The sequence below is a fragment of the Phytophthora ramorum genome (genome assembly GCF_020800215.1).
Source record: "Phytophthora ramorum isolate Pr-102 chromosome Unknown Phyram_PR-102_s0017, whole genome shotgun sequence".
Taxonomy (NCBI): Eukaryota; Oomycota; class Peronosporomycetes; order Peronosporales; family Peronosporaceae; genus Phytophthora; species Phytophthora ramorum.
The window spans coordinates 332,947-345,841 of record NW_027150663.1 but is presented as its reverse complement, the minus strand read 5'-3'; the positions used below and the strand labels follow the sequence as shown (position 1 = coordinate 345,841).

The following is a 12,895-nucleotide window of genomic DNA, read 5'->3' as shown; positions in this document are numbered from 1 at the left end:
GTTGTAAATCAAGATGCCCCCGAGGAAGAAGCCTTTCAGCGGGAAGGCCAAGAAGCAGCAGGTGCGCCCGCGCTGTGTATCAACCGGTCGATGCTTGTACTGAGGAGTTGCTTGCCAACTGAAGCTGCGTGACAAGCGGGCCAAGAAGCGCGACGCTCAGGACTCGGGCAACGAAGATGATCGAGCTGCAGAGTGGACGGCAGCGCCACCTGCCCCACAAACGGTAGGGGATGTTGTAGTGCTGCCTAAAAGTGAGCTGCAATCTGATGCACAGAGTGTTGGGATGCAGGTTTCTTCTGGGCGTGGTGACCTCCGCACGATCTTTCAGAAAGAGTCGAAAGCTGCGATTGAGGCCAGGAAGAGGGACGCGACGCGAGAGCTCGTATATGCCCAGGATCGAGGCAATTCGCAGTCGATTTACGCGTATGGCATTCAGGATCCAGCCAACCAGTCTCGCATCTTGACGAAGCCAAAGTGGTCGCGGGACATGACACCGGAAGAGCTGAACGAAGTGGACGATCGAGCATTCAAGGAGTGGGTCGAGTACCTTGAGCAGGAGGCAGAGAATCGTGAGGATGGAGCGCAGATCAACCTGTACGAGAGGAACCTGGAGGTCTGGCGGCAGCTGTGGCGAGTGATCGAGCGTTCGTCTGTGCTCGTGCATCTTGCAGACGCACGCTGCCCGTTGCTCCACATCAGCGACCAGCTCATGACGCACATTCGCACGAAATTCCCGTGGAAGCGTGTGGTGCTGGTGCTCACAAAGACCGATCTGGTAGCGGAAGAGCGCATCCAGAAGTGGTCAAATTACCTGCAAGCGCGGTATGGGCAAGGTATCCCCGTCCTAGCATACAGCCGCGACCGCGTCGACGAGAGCAATGCAGTCTTAATGCGAACCATCGGCCAAGTGAGTGCTGGAATCGAACATCGCGAGCTAAATGACGACCCTACTGCAGAAGAAGGGCAGAAAGATACGCTCACAATCGGATTCGTGGGGGAACCAAACGTCGGCAAGAGCTCGCTTCTCAACAGCCTCTTTGATCGCAAGCTCGTGAGCGTTTCGGCCACACCCGGGCACACGAAACACCTGCAAACGCACTACTTCGACCGTGTTGAAATGCTGGAGCGCGAAGACGGCATTTTCTCCCGCGTGCTCGTGTTCGATTGCCCCGGCGTCGTGTTCCCGCGCTTCAACGTGCCGGTGCTGCTGCAGATCCTGTTCGGCAGCTTCCCAATCGCGCAGACGCGGGAGCCTTTCAGCGCCGTACGCTTCATCGCTGAGAACTGCTCGCCGTACCTGCACGACGTGTACAAGCTCAAGCCCGTGGAAGACGACGACGAAGAGTGGTGCCCGTACACGCTGTGCGAGGCGTACGCGCAGCTCCGCGGCTTCCGCGTGAAAGGCGGCAAATTGGACGTGCACCGCGCCGCCAACATGTTGCTGCGCGACACGCTCACCGGCAAGAAGGTCGTGCTGTCCTTCCCGCCGCCATTGGCGACAGTCACTTCAACTAGCGCACAATAAGCCGCGCTAACCAGAAACAGGAATGCATACTTTTTTTCTTCTTTTTTTTAATACCTATTTTGAATCGATGTGGACCACCTTTTTTGCGAACGTGAAAAACCACACACGAGTCACTTCTCAATTGGAGGGCTCACCCATTAACGCGAATGCTGTCGGGAAAGCTGCTACGTCGAGGTCTGCAGCGCGTGCTGCGGACGCCCCAACACATGCGCGGCTTCCCAGCCGCCGCTGAGAAGGTGGAGGAGGATTTACCAGCAGCCGCGTGCCACCGCGAAGCCAAAGGACGTACGTTGTATAACGTTAAAGGTGCTGAGCGTGGAGACTGACGTGTAGTTGAGCGCAGCGGACTGCTGGAAGTGCCACCACGCGACGGACTGCTGCTCATTCTTCTGCAAGTCGTGCAACGCTATCCAGCCCATCGACAAGGGCTGCCATTGCGATTACTTCGAGATGTTCAAGATGTACTTTAAAGATAAAGCCTAATGGGTCTGTGTGTGACTGCGCGTGGCTGACGACTTCATTCTATGCACCAGCCCCAAGCATTTTAACCTGGAGCAGCGCAGCATCGAGAAGACGTACTGGAACCTACAGAAGCGTCTGCACCCGGATCTATATGGATCCAAATCTGAGGTGAGCCTAAGGTTTATGGATGCAGTTGCTCTGTTATCTGTGAATTGAAAAACGAGCGTGGATTGTGTTGTTGGTTATGCAGTTTGAGAAGGAGCTTTCAGCGGTGAACGCTGCTGTGATCAATGATGCGTACAAGATGCTGAAGACGCCCAACACGCGCGTCAAGTACCTGGTACGTCGTAATGTATTTCATTTTTCATATTCGGTTTTCGATGCTGACTGAACGGTTGATTTTTGTTTGTCTATTCGCTGCAGCTGGCATTGCACGGGATTGATGCGCTCGGCGAGACTGCGAGCACTGCGGTAGACCCTGAATTGCTGATGCAGACAATGGAGATCAGGTACGGAAGAAGGAAGGTGCTGTCTGTGCCAGACTGTTTGTTCACGCAGTCGTCTGACATACTGCTGCGTCTGTTGATGTGGTCTTTACAGAGAACGCATTGCTGAAGCGCCTGATGTGGACGCGCTGCACGAGATCCGCAAGGAGATTTCGGAGCACATTGACGCCGTGATCAACAAGCTAGGCGAAGTATACGACAAAGACCAGGACCTCGAAGCTACCAAGCAGTACGCTGTCGAGCTCCAGTATATGGTTAAATGCGCAGAAGAAATCGACCTGAGGGAAGAGAAGCTGGACGGGTACTAGGCCACAACTATCTGCCCAGCGCTGTAGATTTATCACTTCAGGATCAATACCACGGTGCCAGTTTTGCTGCGCAGGTTACCAACAACGTAGCAGAGACCATGAGTTTTTCTTTGTGTAACAGAGAATCACCCGCACTATAGAAGACGGCAGCGTTGCTGCTGATTAGCTTTTAGCACATCAGTGCACTGATCCCTGAGGTCGCTGCTCTTGGCCAGGTCTTTACCGTCGACCACCGCGCTGGCGAACGCTCAGCTCCAGCATCGTGCCGTTCACGAAGTTGTAATGTGCGCACGTGAGGGCGTCCTTGACGAAGCCCATCGAGAACTTGAGCTGCTGCTTGTTCACCGGCATGCTCTGTAATTCGGCCTGGATAAACAAAAGTGTGGTTAGAAGGCTTAGCATGTCTACCGCACATTGTCAGCAAGATGTTTACCATGAGTTTTTGCTTAAGTGTCCGCATGGTATCCTTCACGTCCAGCTCTATCGTCAATGCCTGCCCCTCCAACTTCCACTGGGCGTTGTCTGGATCGTCCGGAACCTTCACGACCAGTCTCACCGCTCCCTACAAAGCAGCATAATAGAATGAGCAATCCGCTGCATCAACTGAATAGCCACCACAGACACTACACGTACCGGATGTCTGAAGGCAAACTCCTTCTCTGGTAGCAACGATGACCCGCCAGTACGCTGTCTCTTTGCTGCTGGTTCGAGGTCTTCACCTGGAGGTCCTGCCACCACACTGTTTGGAACACCAGGAGGACCGCCAGCGACACCGGGGGGCCCACTGCCCACTCCTGGTGGCAGAGTACCTGGCGTCTGCATATGCGGGGGCACGGCGCCAGGAGGCACCATGCCCGGAGCTCCCATACCAGGAGGAACCATGCCAGGAGCCCCCATGCCTGGAGCTCCCATGGTATGCGGCACCATACCAGGCGGCATCATACCAGGGTGTATCATACCAGGAGGGGCCATTCCGGGGACGCCCGGTGCATTCATTCCAGGAGACCCCATCATTGGGACGGAGACTCCCGGTGGAGGCTGAGCAAATGGAGCATTTGTCGGCAGTTGCCCAGCTTCACTAAAGCCAGTAGAAGAAGGCACTTGCTGACTTTGAAACACCCCTGTAGCAGTCTTATCTTCTTCGTCCGAATCCTCCTCCATATCGTCCTCACGTTGCTGCTGCTGCTGCAGTTGTTGTTGCTGTTGCTGTTCTGCAGATGAGGGTGCAGCTGTCGCTTGCATCAAGCGCGCCTCTTCTTCAGCTGACGATGCAAAGATATCCGCGCGCTTCGTAGCGAACCGCCGCAGTGAGTCCGCAATCGCTGATCCCGCCGCATATGAGCTCTCCTTCTGCTTCTCCAAATGACGCTGAGTTTCTTCGCGCCACTTCGGGTTCATTAGCAAAATACGCATGTGCTCATTCGCCTCGGCAGACGAAAGGGTCTTGCCGTCCACGCTGAGCAGCGGCTGTTGTGCTGTTGCCGCTGTGGCCTGCGGGACATAATCCTCGACCACGTTAATCTCAGGCTTCGGCTCGTCGTTATCGTCATCGTCATCGTCCTCTTCCATGTCCATGTCTTCATCATCTGACCCCTTTGCTTCTCTCTCGCCTGCTGCTTCAGAAGCGCCCAAGTCGTCATTATCTTCGAACGTGATCGTTTCCACTACGACAAAGTCGTGCCAGTCGATCTGTGCAAGTGCGCGGCGCTCTGCATCACTCTCTGCGGCCTCCTTGTCCTTGCGCTCCTGCTCAGTGCGCTGCCACTCCATCCTGTGAACGCAGCGATCCAGCACCATCATCCTCTCCACCCCCTCTTCTATCCTACAGATCGCCATACACACATCCCGTAACAATAACACACACAAGTAAGAATCACCACTCCCACATGCAACCACACCCTAAAACAGCAAACTCACCGCTTCATCTGTGTGTCTTGCTTGGCCAACACAAGCGTGTAGCTCTCCACGAGCGCCGTAAAGTAGGCGAACAGTGGGTGTGTAGGCTTCAAAAAGTCAAACTGCGGGTTGCGCTGCTCCCGTGTCGCAAGCCCCGACAGAAACGAACTGCCGCTCAGCGCCGTGTACTGCGCCGTGAGGTACATGATCTCCTGATCCAGTGCGCTGAGCGTCGGGTGTTTAATGATGAACTTTTCCTCCGGTGGTGGCTGCAGCTCCTTCTTCTTGATCTTCTTGGCCACTTGCGCCGTCACGTCCTGCACCGCCTTCTTCTCCACCACCACGTCGCCCGAAGTCTCCGCCGCCTTGATCACCTCCTGGGTCGTCTCCTGCGCCTGCTCCTGCTGCGGCTCTGGCGGCGGCTCGTTTTTGCTGGCGATGAACTCGCTCACCTTGTGCTCGTAGTAGACGTGGTACGGGTCCGACTCACGCAGGAACGAGAACTTGGTCGACATGCGCTCGCCCACGATGCGGCTCTCGAAGGCGCGGCCGTTGTTCGCCACGAACTGCGCCGTCTTGTCCACCACCGCGCGGATGTCCGGAGGAGGGTAGATGAGGCCCGTCACGCGGCCCTGCACGGCCGCGTCGTGCTGCTGCTGCGCCTCGGGCTCCGCCGCCATGGTGCTGGATTGGTGTCTCCTAGGTATTGGAGAGTGAGCCAACGCTAGGATGACAGAAGACAGGATTGATTATGCCACTGGATGGGTTCAAATGTAGCTATCTTCTGCGACAACCACAACTTGCCCAAAACAGAATCTCGTGCACTTGCTCACAGCGCGATGACGAATAAAGAGTGAACCAGTATGACAACAGGAGCGCTGCGTGCGTTTACCCGCTAGTCAAGCCAGACAGATGCAGAAGTACATGTATTCCTAGCAACAGCTCTAGTCAAAGCAAACCCGGAGTTGTGCCTCTCAACCCATAGTGGGTACACTTTGATACGGTCGAGCTGATACATCACCGGAACGGAAGAATTGCCCAAAGATTCTCGCCGTCAAGCTGGCAGCTTCAGCTTGAAGCTGCGGCTTTGTCGCGCAGCATCTTTAGACGCGCTCCATGGTCTCGTCCTGCACCTCGAAGGCCTTCTCGCGCTCCTTGAGCTCTACGTTCACCTGGGCCGTCATGCAGCCCTGCGTGGTCGCGTATGTGCACTGCGCGATGCAGTTCATGATGTCGGCGAGGTCGCCCAGCTCCGAGATGCAGATCGAGAGCAAGCTGCATACGCAGCTGACCAATTGGATGCAGTTGTTGCATCGCTAGCAGCAGCAAACAACAGCGTGAGTCAGGAGCCCAGGCCACTACACTCGACAGCACGTACAATAATGCGGTTGTCCCATTTGTCCGGTTGCAGACGGTAGCGGTCCATGACCATCATGCGCGTGGCGGACACAGCGCAGCCGTTGCAGCAGAAGGCCTGTAGCAAAAAGACACACCACGAGTCAGCCCTGTCAACCATCTCCACCGCATTGCAGCGCCACGACCTCAAGACACAGGCAGCCGTTGGGGCAGCTGGACTCGCCGCAGCGGCCCGAGCGCGCGCAGGGCACGATGCCGTCCATATAGCCCTGGCAGCACGTGTAGTTGCTCATGTCGTAGTTGAGCGCCTTGCGGCGGATGATGATCTGCGCGCAGCACGGGCACAGGCACGCGCCCAGGCAGCCTGCAGGTAGCAACAGACAGCGTTAGCACAACACTAGAAGACAAACCAGCACCGTCGTCGGGACGTACACAAGGGGTCGCGTCCGGGTGCCTGCATCATGCCCACGGTGAACGCGCCAGGGTTGCCCTTGCGCACATCGTCCTCCACGGGCTCGCCCGAGCAAAAGAAGCACATGTTCAGCTGGAAAGCGAAGGAGGGAGACTGGAGAACTGGCGCGCTACTTCGACACTGCGCCACACTCGCAACGGCGGCTTGTCGTCAACGAACAGCTGCGCCGTGTGGGTTCGCTCTAACCTTCTATATTTGATTATTGCTGTGAACGACAGTCTGATCGAATATAGCAGTAACATCCAGTTTAAGAAGTATTCATCAGTATTTAAGTATCAGTGGCCTCAGGTATCAGGGAGTACAGATTAATATGTACCGGTTTTCTGGTACAGGAGGGTGGACGTAGCTTCTGCCCCAAAGCTCAAGCAGAAGCCGAAGCAGGCGCGACGGAACTCGACCGCGCCCGTGGCTTCGGACAACGGACGGACCTCGCTGTAGCGCTTCATTGCATCGACTGACAGACACACGGACAAGTCGCTCGGGGTGGCCGGTTCCTTCTGCAGACACCCGCGGCAGCCGCATCCAGAAGCGGACTCACAGAGACTTTAGACTCGCAGCTGCTCGCCATGTGGCGCAAGCGGCGCGGCTCCTTGGGCGGCGGCAACGCACGCGAGTCGCCCAACGTCATGGGCTCCAACTCGCTCACGAGCACGCCGTCCTCGTCCATGTCCATCACCAGCAGCAGCCCGTTCTTAGGCAGCGACCCGAACGCCACCGACCGCGCGCTCGTCTTCCGGCTCGAGGTGCCGACACCCGGGCCGCTGGGACTGGACCTGCGGGCGAGACACATCGAGCGCGACAAACCGCAGCGCGGCGCTGTGGTCAAGGGCTTTCGACCGCTGCAGGGTGGTAAAGTTGGGTATGTCGAGTCCACGGGCCGCGTCAAAATGGGAGACATCCTGCAGATCATCCACAAGACCCCGATCGATGACATGCCCTTCGAGCAGATTGTTAAGCACGCGATGCAGTTGCAGAAAGACCCGACAGCGTGGCCACTCGCGATGGAGTTTCGACGCGAACCGGAGAAGCACGAGAGCAACCACACGTCGTCGTCCAAGCCGCGACGCAACAGCTTCTTTCGGTCGTCCATCTCCATGTCGAACCCCGTTCAGGACGGAAACTTTAACGACAAGCTGCAGTACTTTAGAGATTTCTTTGCCACGAGGATACCGACCGGCGGTGCAGCGCCAAAGGAGAAGGAAAAGCCGCCCAGGCCCCCGAAATGGGACACGGTGGACGAAATGTATCGCGAGTTGATGTCGAAGCGCGGAGTGCCGGAGGATGTGATGGACGAACTGATTCGTATTGAGTCGCTTGAAACGAAATGGCACGTTGTCTGGTACGCGCAGCAGAACGAAAATGAAGACAACACGAAATCCAACGCCACAGAGGCTGAAAAGTTTGCAGAAAACCTGGTCGAATTGAAATGGGACAACAAGGGCTTGAAGGATCTAGAGGCGCTTCGAGCCAAGATCGCCATCGCGTCAACAGACTGGCTAGAAGCTTTCCTCGCCCATTTCGGGCTCGATTATCTAACCATGAAACTTCCTGATCCGTCGCCGTTCCCCATCGAACACTCCAAGTACGAAAAGGCTACGCGTGTGTGCGAGGTGATTCTGCGCATCTTGCGGTCGCTTACCCATTTTACAGCAGGCGTCGAGGCAATCACCAATACGCCAGGACTCGTGAAACGTGTGGCCTTGTGTTTCCATACGGAAAATGGCGACGTGAAGAAGTATACCCTGCAATTGCTGGGAATCGTGTGCTACAACAGTGCGGCGGGGCATACTGCTGTCATTGAAGCGTTCGACCACTACAAGGAGACCAAAGGTGAGAACATTCGCTTTAGCTGTCTTCGGGATGCGCTCAAGTCAACGCGATATTCGCTTGTGTTCAAGGAGGACGTGCTGAGTTTTGTGAATATCATTGTGAATAAGGCCATTCGGTTGGAAGATCGGCTAGCAATTCGATCCGACTTCATGGCACTGAAGATGGCCGGTTACTTTGAAGAGATCCGCGCCAAATCTCTCGCTGTACAGCGTCAAAAGTACCCGCTCGCTACTTCTGCTGCGGCTGCAACGACCGATGAAGGCCCCAACGGAGTTCCGTCTCCGGTATTTGGTGCTCCAGCAACCCCTTCACCTGTGCCGAACAAACACATCACGAGAAACACCGCCTCACCAGTGCCGAACAAACATATCGCGAGAAACACTGCCTCACCTGTGCCGAACAAGCATAGCGCGAGAAACACCGCCTCACCTGTGCCGAACAAACACATTGCGAGGAACACCCCGTCGCCAGTTTTAAGCGCTCGATCCACGGAATCACCTGTCACTGGACGGGGTAAAGGACCAGGAACTCCTGTCTCAAGACTAGACTCCTTAAAAGCTCTTGGTGGCAGGAGATCCTCAATAAGCAAAAGTTTGGAGGAGCAAAACGGCCGCCTTTCAGCGAGCAAAAGCGCGCCACCGTCGCCCATAGATCGAGAGCCGGCTGCTCTTTCTCCTGACGGAGCGATAGTCCGTTCATCACTTCCGCTTGAAATCAAAGGAGCGCATCGATTTGGAAATGGAGGCAACAGCATCATCAGCAGTTCGGTGACGCAGCTTCGAAATCAACTGGACAACATGGAGAAACAGATCGACGTGTTCGAGCAGTTCATGGAAGATGACCGAAAAGACACGATTTATGAGCAAACAGATCTGGCGTCAGTGAACAGCGTGTTCCAGTCTCTGTTTGACAGCGTGGCAAAAGACCCGGAGCTTCAAACATGTTTCCTGTCAATTATGCAGCAATTGCTCTTTATTCCGGGAGACCGGGTGATCGGCAAGGAAATGTGGGCGCTGTCCGAAAAGGTCATGAAGCAAATTACTTTGCTAGCTCCTGTGGAGGAAGTTCGCAATTTCGAGCTTGGCTACGATGATCGCAAAACGCTATTGAAAATGCGCGATCGCTACGCTCAATTTCTCCAGAAATGCGCCGATGGGGACCCTACATTTCAATTCCGAATGGGTCCTATCATTTTGATTGAGAACAAAGACCGAGACGACGACCTCGCGCTCTCGGATATTACCGCAGATGAGACCGATGACGAAGATACACCCTCAAGTGTGGCTGCCCATGAGCATCCGGAACTGGTAAAGTATTTCAAGCTCCTCAAGATGGGAATGCCGATGCAACATGTGCAACTTAAGATGGGCAGCGAAATTCAAACGTTTGATCCATCGATTCTGGAGACTCCTGACCAGGTAATCCAGCTATCAAAGCCGGATGATGAACAGAAGAAGGGAACGAGAGCTGAAGAGCATGAAAAATATGCGAAGTTCTTCAAGCTGAAGAAAATGGGTATGCCGTTACCGCATATTCAGCTGAAGATGTCGGCGGAGGGGATCGATGGTTCGATCTTGGAGACACCGGATTTGCTTGTAGACGATGATGGCAACGAAATCAAAGATGGCGAAACGGGTTTTGTTGGAATTCCGGTTAAGGAGCACGAAAAATTCGCGAAGTTCTTCAAGTTGATGAAAATGGGAATGCCACTTGATCATGTTCAGCTGAAGGCATCATCGGAAGGGCTTGATGCATCTTTGTTGAGTACACCTGACCAGCTCCTGGATGAAGAAGGCAGCCCTTTCGTGGCTGGGCAATCAAATCAAGCTCCGCAGGGAATCCCCGTTAAAGACCACGAGAAGTTTGCCAAGTTTTTCAAGCTGATGAAGATGGGTATGCCGTTGGAACACATCAAGCTGAAGGCATCAGCGGAGGGATTGGACGGTGAATTGCTATCAACACCAGATGCTCTTTTGAATGAGGATGGAAGCAAGTATGTCGGCGGAGCAGATGCGGGGTCTGTGAAAGGGGTTCCTGTTAAGGAACACGAGAAATTTGCGAAATTCTTCAAGCTGATGAAGATGGGAATGCCTCTAGAACATGTTAAACTGAAGGTATCCGCAGAAGGCTTGGATGGAGAGCTGCTTTCTACTCCCGATGTGCTGGTGGGTGAGGACGGAAAGAAAGTGGAAGCGGCCACCGCTGAGCAACCGAAGGGCACGCCCGTGAAGGATCACGAGAAGTTTGCCAAGTTCTTCAAACTTTTGAAGATGGGAATGCCTATGGACCACGTGAAGCTGAAAGTCACGTCCGAGGGTCTCGACGCCAATTTGCTGGAAACTCCCGACAAGCTTGTTGACGAAGACGGAAAGGAAGTGGTTGGTGGTGCACCCGCCGTGAAGGGCGTCCCCGTGAAAGAGCACGAGAAATTTGCCAAGTTTTTCAAGCTGATGAAAATGGGGATGCCACTTCCTCACATTAAGCTTAAAGTGGCGTCGGAGGGTCTGGATGGCGACCTTCTCGATACACCTGACAAATTGGTGGATGAAGATGGAAAGGAAATTAAGACAAATGTCGGGAAGACGGTGAAGGCGTCGGAACACCCAAGCTACGTCAAGTATTTTAAGTTATTGAAGATGGGGATGCCGCGCCCACAGATGGAGCTGAAGATGACCGCGGAGTCGTTGGACCCGAAGGTATTAGACACACCTGATGCAATGATCCCTGTGGACTTGTCCGCACCAGCTCCGAAGGCTCCAGCAAAACCCGTGGTAACGGGACCCCCAAAGCCTAAACTTCGGAACCTCTACTGGGAGGCAGTGAAAAGTGAGGAGACTACCGGTACTATTTGGGAGACTTTTGCTAAGGAAGAGGAGGAAAAGAAGAGAGCAGAGGAGCCTGCAGCACCAGCGGGCCCTCCGAGTGTCGCGGATTTGTTTGCGTCAAGAGCGAAGGCCCAGAAGCCGAAGCCTGCAGCCCCGGAGAAGGATGTGGTCCTGGACAAATATGTTGACCAACTGTCAGATATCTTCGTGAACAAGCCTCCTAAAGCAAAGGAATCCGAGGCGAAGAAGCCCACGAAACGTCGAGCACCGACTCGTGTTGCGTTGATTGACGCGAAGCGTGCGAACAACATTGGTATCATGTTGGCACGGTTCCGGCTCCCGTACTATAAGCTGCGTAATGCTGTGCTGGTGGTCGACAAGGAGTTGCTTTCCGTGGAGAGAGTGACTTCTTTGCTCCAATTCGCCCCCGAAGATGAAGAGGTGGATGCTGTACGAGGTTACACAGGCGACCCGAAGCTTCTCGGGGATGCAGAGCAGTACTTCCGAGAAATGATTTGCATTCCCCGGCTAACCACCCGGCTACAAGCGATCCATGCTACGTGGCAGTTCGATGCTTACGTGGAGGAGCAGCAAAAGTTGATGGAGTCCGTGTCAAACGCGTGCCGCGAGTTGCAAGCTTGCGAGCCGTTGAAGGAAATATTCCGCGTCGTTCTGTCGCTGGGCAATGCATTGAACGATGGCACCGCGCGCGGCGGAGCGAAGGGCTTCAAGCTGAACATTTTGCTCAAGCTGAACCAGGTGAAGGCGGCCGACAACTCGATCAACTTGCTTAACTATGTCGCTAAGTTGCTACGCGCGAAAGACTCGGCGATTCTTGATTTTGACCAGAGTCTGCCTTCTATCGAGAGCGCTAGCCGTGTCACGACGCAAGTGCTGAAGGCCGGTGAAACTGCAGTGCGCAAGGCTGCGAACCTCATTTGCAATGAATTAGAAGTGCATGCGAAGCTGCCCGAGAAGGAGTACCCGCAGCCCGACCCGGTGCCTGGCTCTGAGGAAGAGCCCGAGAAGATCTCGGACTGCTTCCAAGAGGTTGTGAAACCTTTTGCTGATCGTGCCAAGAAGACATCCGATCAGATTGCGGAGGACCTCGACAGCATGACGAAGCGCTTCGAGGAGACGGCGTCGTTCTACGGTGAAGACCCCGCGAGTCCGGATTGTGGACCAGATGCGTTCTTCTCGATCTTCTACTCGTTCGCCAAGGTGCTCCAGTCAGCCGACCGCGACAACGAGCGCAAGCGCATCGCCGAGGAGCGGAGGATCCGCCGCGAGGAGGAGACCAAAAAGCGCCTCGAGCAGCTCAAGCTGAAGAAGAAGAAGAGCGGCTTCGCATCGCTGAAGACAGGTGACGTGGACGACATCGTGTCCAAGATCCGCGCCAAGCGCGTGGAGGAGAAGCGACGCGAGATGCTGGCGAATGGCTCAGCACCTCCGTCGTCCACGGGATCTAATCGAGGGTCCACCAGCCAGACGCGCAGCAGTGCCAGTGGCAGTTCCATCGCCGCCGCCGCCGCCGCTAAGGCCGCAGAGGAAGAGCTTACACCAGCCATGGATGCTGTGTAGTTAGCGTGTGGTAGTTATTTGTTCGTACCAACATAGTGGGGAGTCTCCAGCTTGAGCAAATGCCAAAAGAGAGGAGCAGATATAAGCCGTCCTGTTGAAGGCGTTCCAAAGTGCAACAACGGCAGAAATCGGTC

General features: G+C 55.0%; 6 protein-coding genes across 6 annotated transcripts; 4 read left to right on the top strand and 2 right to left on the bottom strand.

Annotated features, from left to right (window-relative positions):
• Positions 1-13: 13 nt before the first annotated feature.
• KRP23_13242 (Large subunit GTPase 1) lies at positions 14-1,525 on the top strand (the record flags this gene model as incomplete). The annotated part of the gene is made up of 3 exons (XM_067883929.1): positions 14-61; positions 125-223; positions 290-1,525. The coding sequence occupies 3 exons, from the start codon at positions 14-16 to the stop codon at positions 1,523-1,525; spliced, it is 1,383 nt and encodes a 460-aa protein (XP_067738561.1).
• Positions 1,526-1,671: 146 nt separating this feature from the next.
• On the top strand, positions 1,672-2,801 carry KRP23_13241 (Iron-sulfur cluster co-chaperone protein HscB; the record flags this gene model as incomplete). Its single annotated transcript, XM_067883928.1, has 6 exons — positions 1,672-1,810; positions 1,869-1,986; positions 2,059-2,155; positions 2,238-2,327; positions 2,411-2,496; positions 2,588-2,801. 6 exons carry the CDS (start codon positions 1,672-1,674, stop codon positions 2,799-2,801), a joined length of 744 nt encoding a protein of 247 aa, XP_067738560.1.
• Positions 2,802-3,020: 219 nt separating this feature from the next.
• Positions 3,021-5,377, bottom strand: KRP23_13240 (putative splicing factor 3A subunit 1; the record flags this gene model as incomplete). The annotated part of the gene is made up of 4 exons (XM_067883927.1): positions 3,021-3,167; positions 3,235-3,363; positions 3,435-4,623; positions 4,719-5,377. The coding sequence occupies 4 exons, from the start codon at positions 5,375-5,377 to the stop codon at positions 3,021-3,023; spliced, it is 2,124 nt and encodes a 707-aa protein (XP_067738559.1).
• A 423-nt stretch (positions 5,378-5,800) lies between these two features.
• On the bottom strand, positions 5,801-6,591 carry KRP23_13239 (uncharacterized protein; the record flags this gene model as incomplete). The annotated part of the gene is made up of 4 exons (XM_067883926.1): positions 5,801-6,013; positions 6,076-6,171; positions 6,239-6,417; positions 6,486-6,591. 4 exons carry the CDS (start codon positions 6,589-6,591, stop codon positions 5,801-5,803), a joined length of 594 nt encoding a protein of 197 aa, XP_067738558.1.
• Positions 6,592-7,091: 500 nt separating this feature from the next.
• KRP23_13238 (Formin-like protein 1) lies at positions 7,092-9,745 on the top strand (the record flags this gene model as incomplete). The annotated part of the gene is made up of 2 exons (XM_067883925.1): positions 7,092-9,662; positions 9,728-9,745. The coding sequence occupies 2 exons, from the start codon at positions 7,092-7,094 to the stop codon at positions 9,743-9,745; spliced, it is 2,589 nt and encodes an 862-aa protein (XP_067738557.1).
• Positions 9,746-11,072: 1,327 nt separating this feature from the next.
• Positions 11,073-12,761, top strand: KRP23_13237 (Formin-like protein 5; the record flags this gene model as incomplete). The annotated part of the gene is made up of 1 exon (XM_067883924.1): positions 11,073-12,761. One exon carries the CDS (start codon positions 11,073-11,075, stop codon positions 12,759-12,761), a length of 1,689 nt encoding a protein of 562 aa, XP_067738556.1.
• Between the last annotated feature and the right edge of the window lie 134 nt (positions 12,762-12,895).